The sequence below is a fragment of the Vidua macroura genome, chromosome 5, assembly GCF_024509145.1.
Source record: "Vidua macroura isolate BioBank_ID:100142 chromosome 5, ASM2450914v1, whole genome shotgun sequence".
Classification (NCBI taxonomy): Eukaryota; Metazoa; Chordata; class Aves; order Passeriformes; family Viduidae; genus Vidua; species Vidua macroura.
The window spans coordinates 61,912,034-61,938,461 of NC_071575.1; the positions used below are offsets into that span (position 1 = coordinate 61,912,034).

At 36.9% G+C, this 26,428-nt stretch overlaps 1 protein-coding gene across 1 annotated transcript in view; it reads right to left on the bottom strand.

The window, feature by feature from the left end:
- MAGI2 (membrane associated guanylate kinase, WW and PDZ domain containing 2) overlaps window positions 1-26,428 on the bottom strand; it is a 701,810-nt gene that overhangs the window by 117,542 nt on the left and 557,840 nt on the right. Inside the window, exon 10 of the mRNA XM_053977427.1 lies at window positions 3,447-4,082. Within this exon, the coding sequence (XP_053833402.1) occupies window positions 3,447-4,082 (636 nt within the window). The remainder of the gene's footprint in view (window positions 1-3,446; window positions 4,083-26,428) is intronic.

Below are 26,428 nucleotides of genomic sequence, written 5' to 3' on the forward strand. Positions count from 1 at the left end.
CTCATAGTAATCAATGGAAACAATATGGCTGATCAGCAAAAACAAATGTAAAGATACAGAACTATTATGGTGCATCTACTTAGCAAAGAACTTGTCCAATAAACAAGAAAAAGACAGTAAGAGGTCTAGCCAGTGCTTGAGAGATTTTTTCCTTTGATAGACAATTATATTATTTCCACGACCATTTCGCTTTTTAACAAGCAGATACATTGCTACTTCTGCTTTAGAAATCTTAAAATGAGTTGACTGAGCTGTAGTACTTGCCCCAGCTGGATTGTAGCCAATGACAAGTCTCTGTTTGGTGATGGTGAGAGAGATTTTAGTGGCCTCTTCAAATCTGAGTACTGTTTTGAAACATGCAGACCTTTTCTTCTCCTGCATACTCTGACTGTTGACCTTTTAAGCTTGTGGGACAATGGTTTTTAAAATGCTGTAGCATGCATTCTGTGTGCATCCAAGGAAGTATTTTTTCCAGTATGAGATACTACTTCCTATAGTGAGAATAAATATCAGTCAATGTCAATCTGTTTCCTGTCTGCAATGTAGATAAGATGCTGGATGAGAGAGAAATTAAGTCACTTACAGAAATGGATTTGCCACAGTTAGGTGTGCAGTCAGGCCATATTCATACCAGAGAAAGAAACATTACAAGGCAACACACAACCCTATGCAAAACACAGCCTTCCTCCACAGGCAGGAACAGCCCTCTGGTCCTAATCTTAAAAATGAGACATTAAAGACAGGATGCACAAGGTAATGATGGAAAAGGATGGCATAATTCAAGTGTCATTACACATCAAAGATAATAAACTAAAACTTGGATCCATGAGTAATGAGAAAGTATGTCTTGCTTTATTGATGTCACTGACTAAATGTTTTAGAGTCAAAGAAAATACTTGGTTTTGTGTTTAGATTATCTCACATGACCAAATCTTATCACCTGTTCATTATTCAAAACTTGTCCGATAGACGCATACACCTGGATCTGTCATTGTCTACTCCCTTTGTAATCAGTCAAGCAGCAAATGTAGTTTTAAGGTATACTTAGATATACGTGACTTATTTGAAACATCTTCAGTGGAATTATGTCATAGAAAAGTCCATTTCGGCCCAGGGAGACATGATGACTAACACAGACATATTAATCTGCATTCTAGGTGTGTAGTTAGTCACATAAATTCCCTTTTCCTATGAATAATGAAAAAAAAAAGAATGGTTTTCGTCTTAAAACAGTTCTCATATTTGTGTTAAGATATGATTTAGCCATCTCACAGGTAGAGTAGGTTTGATTAATACACTATTTTTTTCAGTTCTTTTGAATCACTCAAAAAATGAACTTTTAAAATTTTTAATTTCGTAGTCTCACAGTCTTGAGTTATAGTCATTATTTCTGATGTACAAAAAATTATGATAGTAAATTTGTACTTGTTCTGTACCATCCCATTAAGTTTAATGACACTGTAGTATTTCCAAACATTTGCTTTGGTCTTGGTCATTGTTCTACCATGAACAAAACACACTCTCTTTCTCTTCTTTGCTTTTTCTAAAGCAACCAACCACTTCCTGCCCCAGCAGCAGAGGGTTAAATGTAACTGCATTTGGACCTAGTATGTTGTGTCTGTCACTGAGGCAGGGACACCTCAGTTTGAGGTACAAACTCTGTACCTCAGAGTTTGGCCTGAGGCAGAGCAGATGGGGGAAACTCACAGTGCTTTTATCGAGCCTTGAGCTCAGTGTAGTATCTCCAACCTGCCACAGCCATGTGTAGAAAATAACCACAGCTCAGTTAATGTACCAGAACTTGTTAAACTATCATGTTCATCAGTGTTAACTATCATGTTTTGATCATGAATCAGTGATCTAAGAAGAAATTCTTCTCAGAGAGAGCAATTATCCTCAAGGGGCTTGAGTATGTTGCTGCTTCAGGTTTTTTTTGCTATTGTCCTGTACTGATTGCTGAAATATCTATTTTGTTGCCTAATATTACTCAGACTTGTTCAGCATGCTGGATTTCACACTCCACTTCTCTCTGAAGACTGGTGTTCTAAATTGTTTTCCTCTAGAGGGTGATTATCCTGCCTTTTTCAAAATAAAATGCCACCTTTTTGGGGTTACACTAACCCTTCTAATCCTCTTGATGCTCTTTTTTGGCTATGAAATTCTCCCTAATTTGTCAACTTAATAAAAAAAATGGTTCTTACTCCATTGTTCAAGATTCTTAATGGCCATTAAGGAGAACCAGATATAATACCAATGAATACAACAATCAACTTTCTTCAAGTTCACATACTATAGTGAGACCAGTTTAATTATCATCCTAATTTTGTTTAATTCCAAAAAATGCTGTCAGATTCTGTCTCTTGTAAATCATTCTTTTGTATATATACATGGAAAATACTTTATGTGACTCCTATAATCACCTTTATTACTTGTGCAATTTGATATTATGTTACTATAGTCCTTATTTCTAGGGATTTTTAGGTGTTGTAATGATAAACATTTGGCATATGCAAACACTAAAGCTTCACTTCTCAATTTCTATTCTTCAGAAGGAAAGTAGTTAGTATTTTTGCATCTTTGTGCATAGTATCCTTTTCTTTTTCTTTTGAAGCACAGAGTAATGTACATTAAGCGACATATGAATGCCTTTAGAGAAAAAAAGATTTTTAATTTAAAAAATCCAATCATTATTTACTTCAGGTAATAATAAGTTAGGATGGATGCTCACCTCAAACCACCAAAGAAATTTTGTTTGGCTAAAATAATAAAAGCTATGAAATCCCTGTCAGATTTTTAACACTTTTTCTGTTCTTATTGCTTCTTTATAGATACCTTGACTCTCCCCTTCCAATGGTGAACATTCAAACTTACTGTGTCAGGCTGGTGAGAAAAAACAAGTTGCTAGAAGCTATTTTTTTAAAATGAGATAAATATATACCATGGATCTCTGTTATCAGGAAAGAAAATAACCCAAACAACTGTTGTACACAATTTTTACAATGAATGAAAAGGAGGCAAAATGGCTTAGGAAAACCAGTAACCTTGTAAAGGGCAAATAAGTTGCTCTGATTTTGATCTGCAATAATGAGTCAATACATACAACTATATCTAAAGCTTGCAGCACTGCTTTGGGACTACGTGAGTTTGCTGCAGACACCACACAAACTATTATGGGGTGAAAGGTCTGGAACTGGCCTAGCTTCACCCTTATACAGAGATGGGACCATTGACATTCAAAACACATAAAAGAATATACAACAAATTGTAAGATTTTGCCTAAGATACTTAATTACAGACAAACTTTTCTAGAAACAATGGTGCTACTTCCCACAACATGGAAATTCATTTCCAGTCTAGCAAACAAGGATGTAGTGAGTATATGTATGTCTTATGGTTTAGAACCTTTTACACACATTTTTGTAATTGTACAGACTTTCCAAACTTACCTCCTCTATGGATAATCAAAGAAGTTTCACTTCCAACAGGACATTCTTTAAGTATATCCACTACTTCTGCATGGCTCAGGTTCTGTACATTCTGCTGGTTGATCTCAACAATGAGGTCACCTTCACACAAACCAGGACATCCCTGAATGTCTAGAATTTGCTTCACCCTCTGTCCTGTAGGACTGTCTGCTATAGTGAAGCCAAAGCCCTGGGCCCCTTTCACAATGGTTAAGGTCATGAGTTCAGCTTGGGTGGCCCCAGAAGAAGCCATTGATACATTATCATCATGGGCAGGTGGTGGGAATGTGCTATCAAGCTGACTATCTGCTGGAATGGAGTGCAAGGAGTGTGGTGGTCGATCTGTTACGTCTGGAACAGACTGAGAAGTCCTAGAAATGTATTCCAAATAAGTTTCATAGTTATGTCTTCCATTTACCACTACCGGAGGCCTCTCCATTACTGCAAGGGGTGGCACCATGCTGTTGGCAGGATCTTCAGGATCAAAGGGCAAAGGGTATCCACGACATAGCACCAAGTTGACACTCTGACCAATAGGAACAGACTGGAAGAGTTTGACTACATCTGCGTGAGTATGTCCAAGGACACAAACTTCATTAATATAGACAATCACATCACCTAGAACGAGAAGAACAAACAGTGACAACATGAGACAACTTCAATTGCTGTATATGCAGTGCATTTTTTAAAATGAGATAGAAGTCTACTAAAAAAAATGATAAATTCAATCAACATACTGACTCATATAGGAGAGACAAAAAAGTAAAGTTTGTCTGGCAGCAAATGTAATACAAAGACACAATGACAATACCAGTTATTTTCTGTGCAAGCTCACAGATGGAAAATTTAGATGGATCCAGGCATTCACTTTTTCTTGACATTTCCTCCCTATTTTTCCAACTCCTTTCAGTGCAGTCTCTATAGATTCCTTTTTTAATAAAGTAAAATGAATGATTATTTGGAGACTGTGTTGTCAAGAAATACCAACGTTTGGTGAAATAAAAAAACGAAGTATTCCTAGACTTAAGAATCAATGAATAGCAATTCAAGACTGTGTATGCATGTGCATAAGGAAACAGTTTTTGCATTGATCATGATATTGACACTTTTCTGTTAAATGTGATTACTTGCCATCAGCCATTCAGAACTGCTATTGTCATTTCCTATTCAAGGCATGAACTATCTATCTTACATAATATAGAGATGTTTCATGGCATTTTGTTGCAGCCAAAAGGCTCAAGGACAATGACACAACAAATTTTTTGGTAGATTCAATAGCTTTACATTAGAAAAAATTAGGCAAATATATGAAAATCAGTTTAATATTTTCACCTAAGCAGATGGTCAAATAAACCCAAAGATACTACATTTACCTTCAAATCTTGTCTCATGTATAGCAGACCTACCAGTCTGAGCACATAGAAGCAGAATTCTTTAAGTCAACAGGCTATTTATGGGTCTCCATATTACCCATGCACCAACCATCTACTATTACTGAAATGCTCAGAAATAAGTTCAAGATTCTTCTTGGTGTTAGAATAGATCTATATATTTATAGCCATAAATAATTTTTTAGCGTACTGGTAAGGTGCATATTAAAATAAAAATGAGTTATCAGTGCAAACAACATTCAAAATAGTTTGATGACCCAAAGTCAGTTTTCACTTTCATAAAAAAGTTGACATCTTTATAGAAAAAGAAAAGGATATTTGGTTAGAGAACTCTAGAAGTTCAAGTATTTTTCTAAGTGAAGACTGTCTTATTATCCTATTATTAATCACCAGGATACTTTGAGATGTCTACAAGGTACACAATTCAAAAATTTACACATCACAACACAAAGCTTTTTAAAGGTATTTGAAAACTCAGCAAGAAAATGAGAATGACTTAGGGAGAATGAGGTGGTTTGGGTGGAATTGCTTCAAGTGTATTTATGAAATTATGTCTTTCAAGTACTTCAATCAAAATATCTAATCCAGAAACTGAGGATAAGGGCATCATCAAGATGCCAATGCAAGGGCTGTTTCTAAGTAAGAGCAAAAGGCAGAGGCTGTTTCTATGTGAAAACGAAATGGTCAATTCCCACATGATCAGTCTGTGTAACGGCCTGACAGTAATTAATTGCATATGCACAAACTGTGATTCAGAGGAAGATTTCTTCAGAGGCTGCCTAGGGAAAAAATGCTAAGGAAGTATGTTTAAATGATTGCGAGTATCACACACATAAACCTTAGGAGCTGCAAATGCTTTCTTAAATGTGCACCATAAATAGATTCCAAAACAAGCACAAACAGTAATGTCACTTCATAGGCAGTGCTGAAAAAACTCCAATGCTTTTGTCTCAAGCAGCTGAAAATAAAGCAGTTTCCAAAAGTCAGAATTTAAAAGAAAATATGCACCGTACAAATTACTATGGCAATGGCTGCAATTCATCATGATTTGCTCATGCCCTGGTATAGAAAGATCTTACCTGCATTCCCATCCCTGGCTCCCCCGTTAGCAGTGAGGCTGACATTGCTCACAACAGGACTGCTTCTGTTGAACTGAGAGCTCTTCAGTGCATGCTCCTGTTTCAGTAGCTATGCCTTAATAGTAACCTTGCGACTTTTTAATCCATGCAGTCTTTATTTCCCTGAGTGCTGGCAATGCAGCTATGTGGTGGGAGGAGACCAATCTGTTTGTTCATCCTCTCTTACAATACATTAGCAGAGTGCAAAATGAAAAATGCAATTTTTGTGTTGGGTGAGTAAATCACTGCTTGTTTTCAGCCCCTCACTTTAACTATTTGGACAGGATTAGCTATGATATAAAACTTAAATCAATATGGTTTCGATATATCAGAAAATTACATAAACTAGTTGACATTATATAGAGCTGTAGTGAAAAGAAATGAGGTTTTGCAAAAGGAATGCAGTCAGGAAACACACGCCAAGTAGTCCCTTTCCCCAGTCACTAAACAGACAAAACTGAGCACTAGAAAATCTTGGGTAAGAACTTCTTCAAATAACAACCTTCCATTATCCCTCACAGGCCAGCAGAAAATCCTTCATAATTTCCTGAATCAATATCTTTAAAGGTCTTTGTTGTTTCTGAGGTATAACATGAATAGCACGCCTGGGCAGACACTGAAGCTATAAGTTAGTCACAGTGGGACTGTTTGGGACCCACCTGCTGTCACATGGAGAACGTACAGCCACAGGTTAAGTGTGATAAACACAAGGGCATGAGTTACTAAATTCAGCTCCAAGTAAAGAGTTAGAGTGGGGATGCAGTGGGGAGAAACAGTTTCAGATCATGAAACAGGAAGGAGGAGAAAAGGGGTTAATTTCAGAAATCCTTCAAATTAATCTCTCAGCTGTACTTTCTCCAAACCTAACTCCTTTTTCCAGGCTGAGAGTTCCTCATTGCTGACACAGAGAGAAGTACTCAGCATTTGGTAGGAAGAGAGAGAGATAAGTTAAGAGCATTACAGAGCCAGTGCCATGCTAATGCAAAGTTCAAGACCCCTCTTCTTTAGGAAACCTTCCTTAAAGGTTCCTGTAGCATCTTTTCTGCCTGTTCTCTTCTGCTGCTTCTAATAATAATGGGTGCATATGGACAAGCATAATAGTGATCCACTTTATAACTCCTGTCTGATTTTCTGAGCAAGCCATAGTCTGCCTCCAGAAATCACAGTTTCACAGTGAGTGGGTATCTTTGAAGTTATGCAGAACATTTATATTAAGCATCAAACTTTGCCTGACTTTTAGAATTAAATTTGCTAAAATGACTGGAGTTTGCTTACAGAATGGTTGAGCTAGGCAGGGATCTCTAGCAGTCATACTGTCCAAACCCTGCTCAATCAGAATCCCTTAGAACCAGTTGCCCAGGACCATGTCCAGATGGCTTTTGAAAACTTCCAAGGGGGTAGATTTCACATCTTCTCTGGGTGACCTGTGTCAGTGCTCAGTCACCCTCCCAGCAGGAAAGGGTTTTCTAATCAAAGGGAACATGTGTGGGAACTTTGATCATTTTCTGATGTTCAAAGGGAACTTCTGTGTTTGAGTGTTTGCCCATTACATCTTTTCTTGCCACTGGAAAGAACTTGGCTCCATTTTTTTGTACATGTATTTATGTAGATTGATAAAATCCCCCTGAGCCTTCTCTTCTCCAGGGTGAATGTCCTCTCTGTCAGGTGCTCTCCAATTTCATCTTCCTCCCCAGCCTGTAGAAACTGTACAAGGGCCACACCAACCTCTTCTTACTTGAGACTGTTCAGGGATGAGGCAGCCCAGAAGGGCTGATCTGATCTATGGAGAAGGCATCTGAATCAGACTCTCTAGATGAACTGGCAGGTTTGATAGACACCCAGCAGACAACAGATACCGTGGCCTACATCTCAAAAATCTATACTGCCACAAAAACAGATTCTTCAATGTCTAAATTCAGCACTGAGTTGAAGAATTGTAAAGAATACTGACAGCAAGCAAATTTGTCAAACTGTCCTAAAGTTACCTCTGATTTAGTTAAGGCTCTTGCATTTAACTGAAAAATTTAGGAAAATGGGTCTGGAGGGGACTTCCTGGCTGTCTGAACCTAGTCATCTGTTGTCAGATACAACACAGCATGTTACACTTGATAAAATTTGATGTCTTCTTCACAGAAAAAAACCCACAAACTCCCATAATATTTCACATATTTAACTAGCTTGTTTTGCTTATTAAAGTCTGCTGATCATTACTTATTGTCATGTAATGTTAATTGACTCAGTGCCTGAATGTTTGATTAGAGGTTACATTTTGTTATCTACATATTTCAAAGCAAAAACCAGATCTATACTGTCATTATCTTTAGTTGGATTAGTAACTGGTGAAGAAATTTCTGAGCTTCAACATCTTTTAATGACAGATTCTGTTTTACATTTCTCTCTACAATACTGTTGCAGAATTAAATCTGACACCTTGGGGATTTTCCACAAGCATTAATTCTGAAAAAAAATCATGCTTGAAGTGCTTGATCCAAACAGAATTTGTTTTATTGACATAACTAGTTTCATCACAAATTATCTTATAGTTTCAGGCAATGTTACCAGCTCCACCTCCTTTCTGAAGAACCTGTAATATTCAGTTGACTCCAGTTATTGTTTCTGATAGGTTTTTGTTACCCCTAGATTCTCTGTGTAAACATTTTGCACTTGTAGGCAAAGCTTTTCCATTTTCTTACCTATGTTCCCACTATTTGTATACAAACATTTTGCCTATTTCTTCTGGTTATGTTTCTTGTGCACTTAGGTTTCTGGCTGTACTTCAGTGAATTGAATTGCCTACTAGACTGCCATTCTTATTATTAATTAGAATTCACTAAATTTTGAAGTATGAATGCAGAGAAAAAAGTGCAGATTAGATCTTCAATTGAAATTTAGTAGAAATGTCTCCATTCTTTCTGACAGGTTTTTGATCATGCTCTTAGTGCTAGGTTTATGTGCTTAAAACATGACAGAATGCTGTGATTTGGGGTGGAGACGGCTCTGCTACCCCACTGCAGCCAGCACAAGCCAATAGCAACAGTGCTAAAACCAGCTCATGGTTTGGCAAGTCAGCACAGGACACACCAGCTCTGCAGGACTTGGGCTGCATAATTTTTTGCTGCATTTATAGCCCACATAAACTCTGCTAACTTCTCCAGCATTACTTATTCCCACTTGCATTTCTCACCCATATAATCTAAATTCTGCATATGCATACTTTGCATCAGTTTCAGAACTAGCAATACATGATTACTTCATCGTTGAAGCTTTCCCTTCACCTGCCCACCCACACTCTCTACTGTCATTACCAGATATTTCTGTCACTTCTCAGCAGTGACCTTGTCTTCTCTTTCTGCAGAGTGCTGCAGGATTGCTGGCACTGGAGCCTGCTAATTATAAATTCAGAGCACGTTTCCAGTATCAAAATATGAAACATGGGGGTAATTTTAATAACAACAGCATGTGATTGATGGTCATGAAAGAAGCAAAGATTTGTAAGAAATTAGCCATTTTTACATTCACACATACACTTACAAGCAGCAGTACAGAGAACCAGTGTGTGAGGGATACTTTAGTTTCAACAGTAGCAGACAAACTACATTCTCAAACATTGAAACTCAACTTCCCTCCACTTGCCATAGATGTTGATCCAGTGTGTGAATAAATAATTTCCATTACAAATGGCTAGAAGCATTTTTTTAGCTATAAAAGATTTCAGAAAGTTCTGCATAAACATAAACTCTCTGATTTCTTGTACTCTGACTTGCCACAGAACCCTGTAAAACCTATTTAGCTGCCGAGATCTGATGGCTTGACTTTACAGGCAAAAGATAAAGCCTAGGGTCCTGTAGTTCATGGTAGCCCGATTAGTCTTAAAATAAAAAAAAAAAAAAAAAAAAGAAAAAGGCCTTAATTTTGTTAATACTCAGTATAAAATTACCCTTATTTTTAAATAAAAATTTTGGAATTACAACAACTTCTTAAAGGAGATTGCAGTGTAAGATGACTATTGCATATTAGTACTGAAATACTTAAAACACCTGCCAAGAAAATACTTAGTTCTTCTAAAGAGGAACATTAGATTAACTGCTAAAACATATCCAAAAGGCAACCTGGGGGGAAGTACCTGCATTCAATAACTCAGTAACTACAGTTACTGATCAAAAGAGCTAAATTTAAAACTGACCACATTATTATCAGCTTTATGACAAATTTCTCTGATAGACAGTACTGCAGCAGCCACAGTGAAATGAAAAGAGCTGCTGGGAGATATAATGGGCAGCTGCCTCTGCATTCAGAAATAGTTTCAGGACCACTTGCTGGTATGCGAGAACACTAAATAGTCCATTTAAATATTACTGCTTATACTTGCATGGAAGGCCCATTTCCCAGTCTTCATCACACTCAGAAAGTTTCACTCGTGTGTAACAAACTCAGCAAAGCTGACAGGTAACCACTATCCACAGCTCCTTCTTTCACTCACTGAACTCTGGGAACTGAGGTTCAGGGGGAAAATGATAATAATAAATATTATTATTTATTTAATCAGTCATTAATGATGATTATTATAATTTATTATTTCTTTAAATCGGACAAAAAGTCAAGCCAACATGTATTCCTAGGCAGTCAGGCAGTCAAACTGGCATAAAATAGGCTTAGATTTTCCTCTTTCTGAAACCTGAACAACAGATATAAATCATCTGTTTGTCAGATTTGAGCCAGTACTTGTACAAAAGAGCATTGTAGGGGTGATAACTTGGGCTAAAATCTGTTCCCATCATTGGAATTCATAATTCCCATCATGAAGGACTGAGCAATGGCTCTGAACTTTGCTTCAGGGGCCAACACAAATATGTGACACATATTTGACACATAAAACTTTACCCAAGACTCAGATCTGTTGAGTAAGCAGGTGCCATTTTTATGCAATCAATATTTTAGAACCCATTTTAATGCTACTGTGACCCAATGCATATGTCTAATTAAAAAGCTGTCTATTCAAAATTTTTGTGCTTAACCAGCATGTATCATGTAATTACACTCAGGCAGATGTGGATTAGTAGAAGAAACTATTTCCATTTTATTCGTATTTTGCATATAGTGGTAAAAGCTATTTAAATAGAGGCATTTATTTGGGAGAGAAATAAAGTACATTCCAGAAAAATCTAAAGACCTTGATTATTTGCTGATCTAGTGAACATGAAACATTGTAGATTAAAAAATGTAAGTAATGCAATAGCAAAAGCACACTTAAATGAATGCTGGTCATAAAGCAGTAAAGAGTAGGCAAATTTTCTTCCTAGAAACAGTTTTCACTTCATCAAGCCTCTGAAAGCATAGCAAGGATGTTAAAACTGCTACTTTACAAAAAAAGCAATTACTTAAAAAATGGTAAGTATATTGGAGGCAAGACCACATAAAGAGAAAAAGGTCCAATTTTCAAAGTAGCTTTTTATTTACAAATTATGTAAGCTTGTTCTGTCTAAGCTTTGCTTGCAGGAACTGCTTGTGCATCCTGAAATGCCTGGTGTGAATGAACTGTGTGACAGAGCGTCAGTGGATCTGAAGAGCGAGATAAAAAATGTATGCCACGTTTGCATAGCTATTTGGGATCACTTTGGAAGGTGTCACTGTGTGCAGAGGCTCATGAAGAAATGAAACCCTTCTTTTTCTTTAGAAAAAGGAGGTCAAAATTTACAACACATTTGCTTTTGTACGCACATTTTATTTCTGTAGGCAGTGCATCACATTTATCTAGGTAATGGCTCCCAGGAGGAGGAACGTAGCCCAGCCAGCCTCCCAGCAGCCTAAAAGCAGAGGGATATGGAAAAGCATGATGTAAATATCAAGCAGCCCCTGTGCCCCAGAGGGAATCCTGGCCATGTGCCACCTGTCTCTAGTGGAAGACATTTTCAGCAGCATTGTCAACTGCACACCATTGCCACTGCTGATTCCTGACATAAACTGCCAGGAAGGAAAAAGAGAGATGGATGAGGTGAGGAATTAGATGGAATATTTATAAAGATGCTGCAGCACAGTGACAAATGCCTTCATATGTTGAAATATAAATATAAATGTTACTGTGAATTTTTGGTAATAGGCAGTCATGTGAACTGAAATTGTTAATAGAGCTATTTTATTTCTTTGAGTAATGCTAGCACCATGAGGACAAGAATAACTAGCCACATACTAAATTAGTAATTTGTGAAAGCAACAACACTTTGTTGGACACTTAAAAAATATGTGCAAAGATAGATGAGTAGGATTCATCTCTATTTAAAATCATAGAGGTACAACTTGAAAATTCATTTCTATTTTAGAGATCTTATGGTTTCCAAGGAGATTCCTTGTAACTGCAGTGGGCATTACTGCCAGAAGTGGGTCAGTTTTATAACTGTTATCTATTTGGTAAAACTACAATTTTCATCATTGTTTGATCAATACTTTGTATTTCCTGCTACACTCGCACAGTGCCCATCCATTGGTGCCTAATTGCCCAGCTGACTTTCTGAGACAAGTGCAAATCTGATTTGACTATCAGTCAGGTTATTAATTTAATTTAAAGCTAAGACTCCCAGCCTTAATTTGTGGATGTTTTGTGTATTCATTGCTCAAGTCCACATTCTGCTGACTGAGATCAATGTGAGCTGCCAGCAGTCAGTGTGCTTATTTCAGATCCAAACCATGGATGTGGAGCCAAATGCCAGGCACCAAATCTGAAGGTGTTGCTCTGATGTATTGATTAGCAACTTTAATCTACAATAATAATAATAATAATATGCATCCACATTCTTCCCAAAAGAAATGCTTGCTGTTGTCCCAGATGCTACTTCTTATGTTAAAAATTCACTACCAAACTTTATGCTGAAGAATCTGACTGATTAACATCTTAATCATGCCATTAGTTGTAATGAAATGTGTGCTTGTTCACTGCTTCACCCTAGTTACTGGAGCTTCTCCTGTCATACCAAACCAGAAATTCAGAATATATATATGCACTCCTTGCTGTAGATAAATCCTCAAATCTTGCTCTATCTTTAAAGTAGTCAACTGCGTTTACAAGGTCAGCACCTTTCAGAGGCAGATATTTCAAAAGAGGTCTGGATCACTACAGATTAATGTTTTTAATCAAAATTAAAGACAGAAAGCATTTTATCAAACAGAAATTAAATGTATCAAAACAGTGAAATAATTTCCAGCTAAATAAAGGGATTTTTACTAATAGTCTACTGCATATAAATACCTCAGTGCAATTTGAAATGGAGCTATATTTAATTACCGATTCATTAAAAAATGCTTGTACAAATGTATAGCTAATATATAAGTAATTTTCTACTCATAAGTTTTATAAAGGCCATTCAAATTTTAGTTTTTATGTGATTATCTTATGTATTACCGCTATATTTTCTTTCTCTTTTTGATAGTAAAATTATCTACATTATCTATATTATCTACAAAATAATTACCTTAACTTCAGAGAGCTTCTCACAATTTCTGTAAAAAAAGATCTACTCAATAGGTTTTTCAGGCATGTATGAATATATTACCTGCTTTAAGAATGCATGGTAAAGATAAATAGAACCTAAATTCCTTTAGGTTCTCTAAGGTTTCACAGTATTTTTCCAGGTTAATAGAGGGTAATGTATTATCAAACTGACCTTCATTCCAAGCAAATGTTGGTTGCCTTAATATCTCTAGAGCCTCTTGCACTGCCAAGCACTCATTTTCAAGGACAATATATTTTTACTCTTTGCAAAACAATTTAACGTCTTCACCATGGAATAATTATACTTTCACTTTCAGCTCATTTCTGAATACTACACTGAGTATAAGCTACAAAATTCAGCTTGCATAACATTGTTTTGTAAGGAAGCAAAATCATTAACACAAGTCCCATCAAGCTCCTTCTTTAAAACTGCTTTATAACACAAAGAAAACTCCAGCCTTATAATAGGAGAAGGTCACTTTCTAGCCTTATAGCTTTATGGCTAAGAGTCACATTCCCCTTTTATGAGGATTATCCAATCTCCCACTAGCTATTCTTCCTCCTTTTATGTCTCATCCACCTTCTCTATTTTCTGTTTTGGTTTCTAAGAGAGAAGAGAATTTTTGGTACTCTAGTATGGTTTACTGCACTGAGAAGTCACAATATTGTTGGAACTTAATTTCCACTGTAGTAAATACATAACCAATAACAACATCATTGCAAGGCAAATACTCCATCATTTTACATTGCAATTTAGGGGTTTAGCTGAATGTTTGGATCCCAAAACTTGCCACAGACTGCTTCAATATGGATACATCAATTGCTATTCAGTAGTCAAATCTCAGATTTTATATATAAAGGGGCATTAACACTGTTGTATATGAGAACAACCATGTCTTCCTCTTTAGCAAAGAATTAATTTTCTGGATGCCTATATTTATAAATTTTTTTAATTAGCTAATGAATAAAAGTAAATTAAAATGTGTTACTTTGAATGACTGTGATGCCACATCAGACTATTGGTTCAGACCATGAAAAAGCAGTCTCACACTATGTCTGCCATCTCCAAGTGCTCCTTATGAATCATCCTATGGTAATTAAAAAGCCTTTCCCAAAATTATCCTTGCATCTGATTATTCCTCAGAAGGCTACCACTTCATGTCATTTGCTTCCAGACAATATTTCTATCCTGCTCCTGACAAAGTAGGTGGCACCATCAGTCCTGAGAGTGTATTGCTTCTGTGTCCATCAGAAACTGAGATCAAGTTGCAGTCTCCCATCCCATTGGAGATGGTAGCCCATAGTCTTTGAAGGTGATTCTTGGAAAAGTTCTCTCAAGCATATTATATGCACAACTTCCTCCTCTTTGGAAAGCCTGTAAAAATGGTGTGAAGTGGGACAGACATAAACTTCCTTCTAAGAAACGTTGCATGAGAAGTGCACAAAGAGCACCATGTGTTAATGGATGCAGCACATTGGAGACAGGGGATAAGTAAGGGTGAGCAATGGATGAGTGTGTGTGCTGTGGGGTACAGGAATGGAAGGAGCAGGAGGAATGTGGGACATGAATGCCAGCAGCAGAGTGAGAGAGAAAGCAGAAACTGCTGTGTGCTGAATGCTTTATTGTTGCCTGTCTTTAAAAAACCTCTAACTGCCTGCCTGTCTTCGAGCCTTGTCCTGCTTCAGGAAGGCACAGACTGGAGTATACTAGAGAATCCTGCTCCAAAAGTTGATGTTTTTAAAATGGAGGGCAATTAACATTAAAACTTCTTTTGTTCTTTCTGCTTTGATATTTTAAGTATAAAATTATTAATTTTTCAGACTTTAATGCAAGCAAGGGTCACATACAGTCACAACCTGAGAATGGTTTCCAGACAGAAAACATAGTCAGGTGTCAACTGCTTATATGTCAACCACATTTCTTAGAAATACAGTGAAATTGTACAGTCATCATTTCCAATGGGGATTATAATCAGAGAAACTCAGGTACCTATGATCAAACTAAAAAAAATGCAAACAACCTTGGGTATAAAAATGAAAGTATGGCTTGTCTATTTTAGCTTTGTAGATTTTACTACAAACTATAAGTTCAGAAAAAAAACCTCAAGACTGTCTTTGTGAATCACTTAACCAAAGATGGGGCTGCTGACACTAACAAGAGAGACATCACCATAAATAATACTGTCCTAACACCAACGTTAAGCATTGCTGGGTGAATGAATTCAGTGTTTGTTTGACCTAGTGCATTTTGATTTAATGGATTTTATGATGATATACCAAAGAGACTTTATACCAGTCCAATACAATAAAAAATAAAGAACAGTAAACCAATTCACAAAAAATATCAAGCTTTTATAATAATTGATAAACATGTACTGTTATAATTACAAAATATAATTTGTCCCTAATTTTATTCCATTAATAGTTGATACATTATGTTTTCACATAATTTTGAAACTGACAGTCCTTTAGCTGTTCTCAGCAAGGAATCTCCAAATTGTTTAGCCTTGAGAAATTTTACATACATAAAGATGAACCAATCAATCAATGTATTAAATATCTAGTGAGCCTGTAATACTGTCAACTGCTTTTGAAACATTTTCAAGGCTTTCAGCATTAATGAGTAAGTAAAATTTCAATTAAACACTGTGAAGAAACAAATTCTGAAGAGTTCCATAATTTTATTTTTATTGAGATTGAAACTATCCAGTCTTTTCACTATCCCTCCAAAAGTACATATATTTGTATCTGTTATGGCAAAACTATTGTAACAGCATTCCCATGGCAAGGAGTATTCTGATTAACTGCGACTATGGAAGAGGATTACGAAGAAAAAAAATTGATACCATGCTGGCAATGTCCCTATAGCACAATTCCTAACAGTACTTCTATGAATTATTCAATATGCTTGGGATAACTGGTGTGAATGCTTCTCAGCGTGCTTATTTGTTGTGTGACAGACACCATAAAAATAGAGGACAGTAACTCTGATATTAGCAGTGACCACATTTTCATTCTCTGACTTCACTGTCCTCCCAGATTTATTGTAATGAGCTACAAACTAAATGCTGAATACCACAGATCCATCTAGTAGAACTCATCTAAAAGGTACTTTTTGAAAACAGAAGTATGCGTGTTTTCACACTTATTCATATATCTTCAGCTAGCTTCAAAAACAGTACTGATTTAGAAGGAGAATAAGTGGTCCATCTACTCTAAAAACTGGAGAGCATGTTTTGTATTCTGAGGTAATCTGGAATTTATAGAACAGCAAGCATAGCTGTTTCTCTGGTGCAGTTTCTGATAAGCAGAGGTGGCACATTTTCTTCCAGCTGTGTTCACTTGGGCTAGAAGGCACAGGACAACCTTCACCCTGAGAGAACAGAGAGCACCTGCCCACATGTCCAGTTCCAGGCTGCTGCTTTCAGAAAGAGCCCCATAGCCCCAGAGATCCCTCGAAGCCAGCCTAGCACAAGGGAGTAGTGCAACTGATGGTGTCAATTAAGTGATGGAAATAGAGAAAAAACAAATACTTGCAGCAATGGAAGGAGGAATATAATGATGTGAAGAAATTGTGAGACAAATCCCTCTGACAGTGCCTACTGTCCCCCATGCTGGCCAAGGCAGCTGGAAGGCATTTCTGTATTTGCACAGTCCTTGCCAGTCCATAGATAATCTTACAAAGAGCACACTCCCCAAGCCTATTGATGGCTTTGTCCTGTCATTCAAAAAAATATCATCATTAAAATGAGTAATAGCACACATGAGGTTCACGTCCAATGGCAAGCCTTCTGCATACACAAGGAAGAACTGTTTGCACATAACAGATGTGCTTCTGTTCCACTGGAGTCTATGGAGGTTCTACTTTGGATCAGAACTAAATATCTTCTCAGCTCTCACCCACTCTCTACATTTTTTCTATTGAAGGATTCTTGCTTGCCCCCCACCCCCCCCCCACCAGCCATGAAAAGTATAATGAGTACTTATCTGTATGATTATTTTTGTGTAGCGAAAGGGAATCTGCAAAAGCAAGACTGTTTAAGATGAACGATAATATATTCCTCTTTTTCACTTGCACAAATAGAATCCTTTTGGGAAGGATGCTCTTGGGGCTTAACAAGGACTTTGAATACCTAAGTAAGATCCAGATGTGCTTAGATACCAACATGGCAAGTGAAAGAGATTAAAAATTGTTGCCATTAAAAAAGAAATTAGTTACATGAGCATTCTGCAATTTCCTCAAACTTCTCGCTCTCCCAAATTAAAAGACAGATGCACTGCCTAATTCAGACACAAAAATATGAGCTGTGCCTTTATCTAATGGAAGGATAATACCGTTGCATTCAATTGACTGGAATGCAAAGAAATGAAAGAAAAAGGAATAACAATTATATGAGCTTAATGTGATTTTTCTATTTTACAGATAAAATGGGATATAAAAGAATATCTAACTCCATCACTAATAGCAATAAAATAGTAAGGCTATGGTACATGAAAAATTTAAATTATTCTGAAGGAGTAGGTTTGATATTTAGCCTGTCCCTAAACCCTGCTAATTGCTGGATGCAAACAGAGGTCACAAAAAAAGTCATATCATGTAATTTCTAATATTTGGGAGAAGAAATTGCTGTCACTGCAAGAAAGAGTAAAAATCTTGCTGCAGTCTGTTGAAGTGGATGCAATTATACTGTACAGGTATCATGCATCACTCTGCTTGTAAACTGGACAGGGCTGCTTGCATTGCCATGGGATGGTTGTCAGAAACTGACTAACCACACTGACTTTCTCCCTCCAGTCTTGACTCTGAGAGAGGTTGCTTCAAGTGTCTTTTCTGATTTCATTATTTACTCCAAATTTGGGGTGATCTTTTGGAAAAAGATAGATTAAAGGTTGTCTACATTGTCTTGATTGTGTTTGATTGTGCAAACAGATTTTGATAGAGTCTTTCCTGAGATCACGCTTTGTATTTTATTCTTTGCTATAGGGTCTTTGTTCTAGCCCCTCCTATTTCCCATCCTTGGCCTGGGTGTTTCCCACAGCTGTTTTCCAGTTATGTTGGAGAGAGAGAGCCAGCCTAATGAGCTTGCTATGGCCACTGCCATTACTGCACAACTTAACTGGAGACTCAGAAAGCCTGGCTTTTTCTGCCAGCCTGTGGTAAAGCATGCTTAACACAGAATTCATACTGGAGGAGAAATTAGCACCTGATTCTGACACACACATGCAAAATGAGACTAGCATCTAAGTGTGGTTTTATTTTTATGTGGAAAAAATGAAATCCTATACAGCTGGGACCAGGCTGATCACACCTAGCTTGGGGTTAGGTAGAAGATTTTCTCAGCTGTAGCAATTTTTCTGGAATAGGTAAATTTAAAATCCCTCTAAAATTTAAAAATATTATGAATTTGTTTTTCACTGAATGTTCTTAAGCTCATTATATTTTCAATTTTGTTTTTTTTTACTATCCCCCAACATTTTTTTAAAAAATATTACTTCCAGGTGACTTGAGATTACAAGTATTATGCTCTAGCAAAGATGAATTCATTATCCTTGTAGCAAAAAAAAAAAAAAAAAAAAAAAAAAAAGAATTAAAGTATCACAATCCTGCTTTCAGAACTGAATGGACTATTGAAAGATAGTATTTACAACACTGCACAGTTTAAAATAAGAATCCATCCTGTCAGCATCTTGGCTGGAGTGAAATTTTTGGCATAAACAATTGCTCAAATATAAGTCTTCTTATTATCCCTATTTCCCCAAACAATTCAGAATTACTTCTTTAACTGTGCTAGAAACAGGTGAATCTCTTATGTAATAGTCAACAGCATTTTCTTTTGATGCAATCAAGTTTGGCCTAAAAAAATATATTCATGTCTGATATGCAGAAAATAATTGGAACGAGGCAGACTACAGAGATTAAAAAAAAATCTGCCAAAAAAGGAAGTTTTTTTTAACTCTGAGTAAGCATGCTGCCATTGTGACGTGTGTAGAAAATGACCAGAGATGATATGAGTGTTTTCAACTTCCCCCATCTGTGTTAGAATAACTCCCTCTCATTGAAATCAAACAACCATCTAAAGTGATATTAAAAGTATAAACACATAAATGTGATCAATATTTTCATGCCATGTGTAGCACTGCCGTGTTGCTTGACTTTCCTGTGGAATTTGACAGAGGAAGCTACCCTCAATCCCACTTGTCAAATAATCCAGGTTAGATACACGTGTGGTTTCCAGGGCCAGTGACCAGGTCTGACAGGAGGCAGTGTCCTTGCTCTGGATGGATGTGTTTCTCCTAAGCTGCCTGAGGAAAACCTGCTGAACACACCAGGCTGCTGTGTGGCACGTGAACTTTTGTGGCAGTTTCAGTGCAAGAAAGTCAACCAGACTCCAACAAACAAGTACCAAGAGCATTGGCTGAGGCTCTGCCCAACATCAGGAGAATAATCCTGGTAACATGCTAGTGAGGGGGGTATGATTAATGCTGCCCCACACATCTAGTGTGTCTTTCTGTCCCATACAATTATGTTTCTCCACTTTCCTCTTACAAGAAAGCACTGTCAGGTTCCCATCATTACCTCAATTTCTGCATTTTCCAGTTTCCCACCTCTTTCTGATGCTTTTTTTCCATACCCCAGTGCAAAACAACCAAATTTTTTTCAGTGCTCTTTCAGCCCTTTACTGTGTTACAGGCTTAGTTCTGACAGCTTCTTCAGAACTGACAGGTTTGCAGGACTCAAAGGCAGATTTCAGGCCAATAATGAACTGCAGATAGCCTTTGCTTATTGAGACTTGCTATTTTGCTTATGTAAAGGTGGACTAGAAGAGATCACAAATAACAGAGCAGCAGCATAGTTCAACATGCTTCATGACTGACTTTTAGCCTATGAACAAATTCTCAAGGAACAGCTATCAAGACAGGGTGTCCAATATTATCTGACTTTTCCCCAGCAGTACTACAGGTGATGCTCAGTATGGCAGAAAAAGTCTCAGACATACTGCATATAATGATGCTGATTTTAATGCAGAAGAGATTAGTTTAATACAAAGAATTTTAATGTACTTCCATTTGGAGCTAAAGAAGAAAGCAATACATCAAAAAGAGTGAAACTGCCAGTGTTTAAAAGATCTGTACTCACATCAGTGCTCTCAGACCTTTCTTGCAGAGCTCCTTTCTTCTTTTCCTTAGAACCTTGCCCTCCCCCTCCTGCCTCCTACACACTCACACATGCAGAGAAACACCCACTCTCCAGCCATTTCTAGCATGAAATTACTGCCTTTTCTCCCTGCCTCCCTGCAGAACAAAAACAAATGATGTCATCTTCAGCTCCAGCATATCCTATTCCAGTCAGTTTTCTCCCTATTCTGCACCCAGTCTCTGGAGATTGGACCCTCTTCTCCCCTTTCTACCAGCCAGTCACCCCCTGAGGTTGGTAGCCAAGACCTGGCAAAACACTAAAGCTCCAGACACCAAGAACTTGTCTAAACTCCTGCACACAGCCCTCACTTATCTGGGCATGGCAGCAGAGCAGTGTTTAGGGACCCTGGCTCTGCCGCCGTGGCACGGCTTCCCTCTGGTACCTGCTGAAGGAGGAGCTGAGAGGAGCCAGTGGTGCCCAGGCAGCTCCCACTGGTGCACACACAGAACCTTTGGGAGCAGCAGGGCACCTCGAGTTCCACCTCCATCCATTGACTCAGAGACAGCATCACACTTATGTGATTGCTGGAGGTGAGAAGACTTTTGTGGGAGAGAGAGAGAAAAGGCTGGAAGAATTTTTCCAGGGGCTTCTCGCTTTCCATCAGAATTCACTTCATGCCTGCCTCCTGGTTGGAAAACTGCTCCTTATGTCATTGAGAAATTTTCATTACAGGTCTTTAAAAAACAAGCCATTTTTTAAATGTCAGAGTCATCAATTACAAAGAGGCAGTCACGTAAGTGCTGGAATAAACTTTGCTTTTCTTATAAAGGCCATGTGAGCAGCTAAACAGGGTCAGGTGAGAGGTGCATCTGTGCTAATATCCTGATTCTGGCAACAGACAGTGAAAGATGCTTTTAGAAGTGAACTTCTAATAAAATGGCCTCAAATGTCTCTGTAACTCCCAAGGTTCACAAAGCTCCTCAAATATGATTTATATGCCTGGAAATGTTTTGTTATCTCTGATGTAACTCTGGATAGCTTTACCTCATGCCATGCATCAAATGATACAATTCAGAGCATTGACAAAAATACTGATACATGTGTGATTGAACACAGATTTATCTTTTAATATATGTTGCACAATTGGAGTTTGACAATATTTGGCATTAATATCTTAAGCTGAACTCTGTTAGGCTTCTCTTCACTTATGTTTTTAGCAGTTATGATGGGAGTTGCTAACTTCAATAATTATTGGACTTTACTAAAGTCCTAAAATGACTATTTCTCCTTTTGGATGGAGAAATTCAGGTACACTGATGTAAATTAATATGTTCAAGCAAAATATTGTCAACTGTCAAGATAGACATTTGGAAATCTAAGTGTACAGCAGAAATTGTATCTTAAAATTAATTAATTTATTCTTAAATTCTCGAAGAATTTAAAACTTGTTCTCAAAAGTGGTTAAAGGCAAAAAATTAGTGGAATTTTTGAACTCTCAGAATTTAATATAAGTACAGATTGTATTTGGTTGCACAAGTGTGGAGGCAGAGGTGAATATACACCAATCTATTAATTTTTAAATACAAAATTAAAATAAAAATCTGAAACTCAGCTAAATAATTACTTTTTATTTTGATAATTCTGTGGTAAAATAAAGCCCTATATGCCAAAAAACCAAGAAAATCAAATGTGGCATGTCTGACACATTGAAAAGTACAATTCTAGGTTATTTTCATCATGCAATATGAAATTCTTACTTTCCCTGTCGTCTTTTTATATAGCGAGAATCTCTTTCTGACCTCATAGATCACTCTTGTAAAGAAACAAAACATCATTATAAATGGAATAAAATAGTACATGAGAAGATGATGACTATTATTTTCAATGTATATTTTTGTCTGTTCATACAAATAGCCAAATCATGTGAGATAGGTGTTAATTGCATTTGACAGAAGAAAAGTAATTTCTGCAACTGCAGCATTTTTGGCAGCTACTGAGTTCAGTGCATGCTGCTTACTCAAGTGGCAGCATGCAAAACGGACAAAAACTGTCCAAATAAATGTGAGGATTATGACAATATATTTATCATCTCCTGGTCTATGTTAAATGTCCTAGTGGCAGAATCTACAGATTTCACATGGTGAAGTTCAGATTGAAGAATGAATTTATGGGCTTCCTAGAACTTTCATACACAAAACAAGTGTTTCTTTCAATATGAACACTCAAATTGAATAAAGGTGTATTAAGATGTGATAGTGGACAGAATAAATAATTTAACTTTTTTTCTGCCTTTGTATTTTGCAGACTGAAATAAGTATAACTATAGTTTTAGTATCCTTGTCTATGTTTTTGGCCTTTGTGGCCATTTTTCCATGGAGTCAGACAGTGAATTAATAGGAATATGAGACTGCACAAACTTGAATAATTTGCGTACAAATAGTCTCTTTGCTTTTTCACCTTTACTCTTTCACATTTTACTTTACCATATTTCATGATTTCTGTATGATCTCATTTTCTGCTAAAGATATAGCACCTTTGAGCACCAGAATGTCTCCATTTACTCTTCCTAGAAGAGACAAGAGGCCAGTGTCTTAGGTTAGACAGGGTGTGTATGCCTTGAGTTTATGGTTTGTGTTGCATTTGTCATAAGAGACAGGATCTTTAGATTATCATAGATCATATTTCCATTATACCTTCTCTTCCCATCAAATTACTTCATCATTGGCTTCTCTTTCTATAGTTGGTGCTGGAAGAGTTGCTCTAATGGCTTAAGTATTAGAAAACACTTACCACATATAATCAGACATGCTCATATACTCTCTCCTGCAGAAGATCATGTGGCACACTTATGTAACCTAGAATTTCACTTATTTACATGTTCAGTATTTTACTGTTTCAAGTAACAAGCACACATTATCATTCTTGGGACTGAGAATCACAGATCAAACTATAGTGTCAGCAAATGTGAATTTCTTTCAAAATGAAGTAAGTGCCACAAACCATGAGTATTGTGAGTTGTTTCCTGTGTATAAATATGGATTTTATCAAAGCAAAAGGAAAGATTGGTTCTCTTTTCAGATTCCTCCTTAATTTCTGTGTAATATGTGGACTTGAAAAAAATAAGTGACTAATTTCTAAATGAATTTTGAAGAAAAGTCACCATAGGAAAGAAAACAAGTTACATATACAATATTCAATCCCAATATTGTCATATTCTTTATGGGTACCAATAATATATGAAGCAAAATATTGTAAGTGCTGGAGGTGAAAATGAATTTATAACCCTCAGTGTATGATTCAACTCAATCATCAAACTTCTTATAATGTTGTTGTTTGAACAGTTAAATTAGAGAGAATTAAGCCTATTAATTTAAGAAGGGCTTTTGTTGCTTTTTTAAAGTATTCATAAAACCACAAATGTGAGTTTTGAATTAGACTAGGGGAAACAAACATCCGTAAAATTGTCAGCAAAGGATTATTATTAAAGTAATTAATCAATCAATCACTGCTTGTTCTAATAGGTGATAAGGGAAACCGAAGGAGTCTATTAACACACTCCCTGTCGAAGGAGGAATGAGGTTGTTTTAGCAGGTGTCTAATGTCATTTGCAACAGCATTTGGCAATTGAGATATTTGTATGTGACTTGCAGGTACCACACAGGGCTTACAAGAGAGTGCTGCCTGAAAGGCAGGAGGAGGCTAGGTGGGATCCCTGGAACACTTAATGGCACTGGACACCTATGTTTATGCAACTGCATTGCACCCACATATTGGTAGTCCAAGTGATCTCCCTTTTCCTCCCTATTGCCACACTTGGGAATCTATCTTCTTTAGTGTCCTGCTTTGAACCATCTCGAGTTAAGATACTAAGGATAAAATGTGAGATAGGAGATTCCCAAAATTTCTGTGTTATGGCAGATTTGGGCTAACCCCCAAGATACGGAGTCAGAGACCACTGAGTTCCATTTGTACCAACAATGTGAGCCCAGAGTCATCTCATGAAGTGAGACAGCATGTGATGTGGAGACAAGGAGTTCCTACGATTTTTTTTAATTGTTCCTGTGACTTAAACAACACACTGCTCATTTTCAGAAGCATTTTGAAATTCAACTTAGATGCTACAATTACTCTTTCACTTTGCATCAGTACTTTTAATTGAAGACTTCAAGGGAATAGACAAATGACAGGGCTAAAAAGCATCAAAAGCTCTCTTCATAGCTTGAGGAATGTCTATTTGTAGGCACTACTTAACGAATGCTCAGTAGCTCGGAGGGGCAGCACAGACTCAAGCTCTAAATCCCTATCAGGCAGAACAGATAGTGACACATGGATTTTTTGCAACGCAGAGAGAACACAAAGATATTGAATATCATACCAGCCAACTGAAAAATCTGACAAGGTGCACACAAAGACCTCAGATGTAGACAGCAATAGTGTGTGGTATACAAAATATGGATACTTTTTTTGTCTAGTCTCGTCTCTGTCCTGGTTATCACTCAGTGAGTATCTCACAATATAGTGAATATCAAAAGAAGGAAATTTTGAAGAAAACACTAAAATAAGAACCTCATAGAGACTGAAATTCAGTAGCTTTGAGACAAAAGTAAACACCTTTCCTAGTCCTTTAGCCAACATAAGGAAAAATTTACATATATTAATATGACTACCAAGTTATCTGAAAGCCATAGAAACATAAAAAATATAATGAAAAATTAATCTTAGAAGAAAGTAGCACAAGTATGAAAAATTTCTAGCAACCTAAGTACTACCTTCTTGTCTTTATATTTACTTACAGTGCTCAGTGAATTGCCTACCTTAAAATTTGAAAGAACAGGGGACTGAAAAAGATTCTCTTAATTGCTATTAATATTCCTAAGATGCAAGTATTAGTTTTACTGTCACCATGACACATTTAGAACCACCTGTCATATCCCATTCCCTAGCTAAATTGAGTCATAATATATGATATCAAATAAATAGTTAAACTGGCATTTTTTCCTTTGCTTTGTGTTTAAACTCCTTAAATATAATGTTGTAATATTTCAACACTTTCCTCTGTGACAGGGGAACAGAAAATTTGTCCTGTAAAATTTAAGATAAGAATCAGATTTAGTCCCCTTTAAAGAACAAAAAATAATTAAGAGTTTTGCTTTAAAGAATTCTGGTTACTTAGAGACTCGGGATAAAATTGTGAGGACTAGCAAATTGGTAGATTGTTAAAACAGAGTTAATTTTAACTCTACACTTCTTGCATAGTTTTGGCACTAGTTATATGATGTGCAAGTTTTTATGGTGAGAAATATAAAGTGGATTAAATTAAATGGGATGGTGTGTAATGCAAAAAGAAAAAAAAAAGTTATATCAGTTTGTCTCAGCTTTGAACTAGTAGGGCATCTGTTAACTCCTCATGTCTGCTGCAAAGATCACAGCACTCATGTTGTGGTTCCACTCTCCAGACCCTCACAAAAGCCTTGATCTAAAAAGCCAAATTAACTTGTGAAATGAAGGAAGACTGGTACTGCAAAACCAGGCTGAGGTTTTAACAAATAGTTACTCTTCATATGTCTCACAAACAAGAAAATGTAACCAGCGCTGCTAGTGGAAGGAATTATCGGTTTTGGTTGTACCTGATGCAAATATAGTGTTTCTGCTGTGCCTTGCACCATTTCATCATCAGCCTGGAGGATGCTGGAGTACAAGCAGTAAATATAACACAACTTCACACTGACCGGCCTAACGTGGGTGGGAGAAATCATTCTCCACAATGCCTGAAGTAATTTCCATTGTTGCTGTAAGTTACTTTCCAAACAGGTAATTTTCTTTCTCTGAACTCC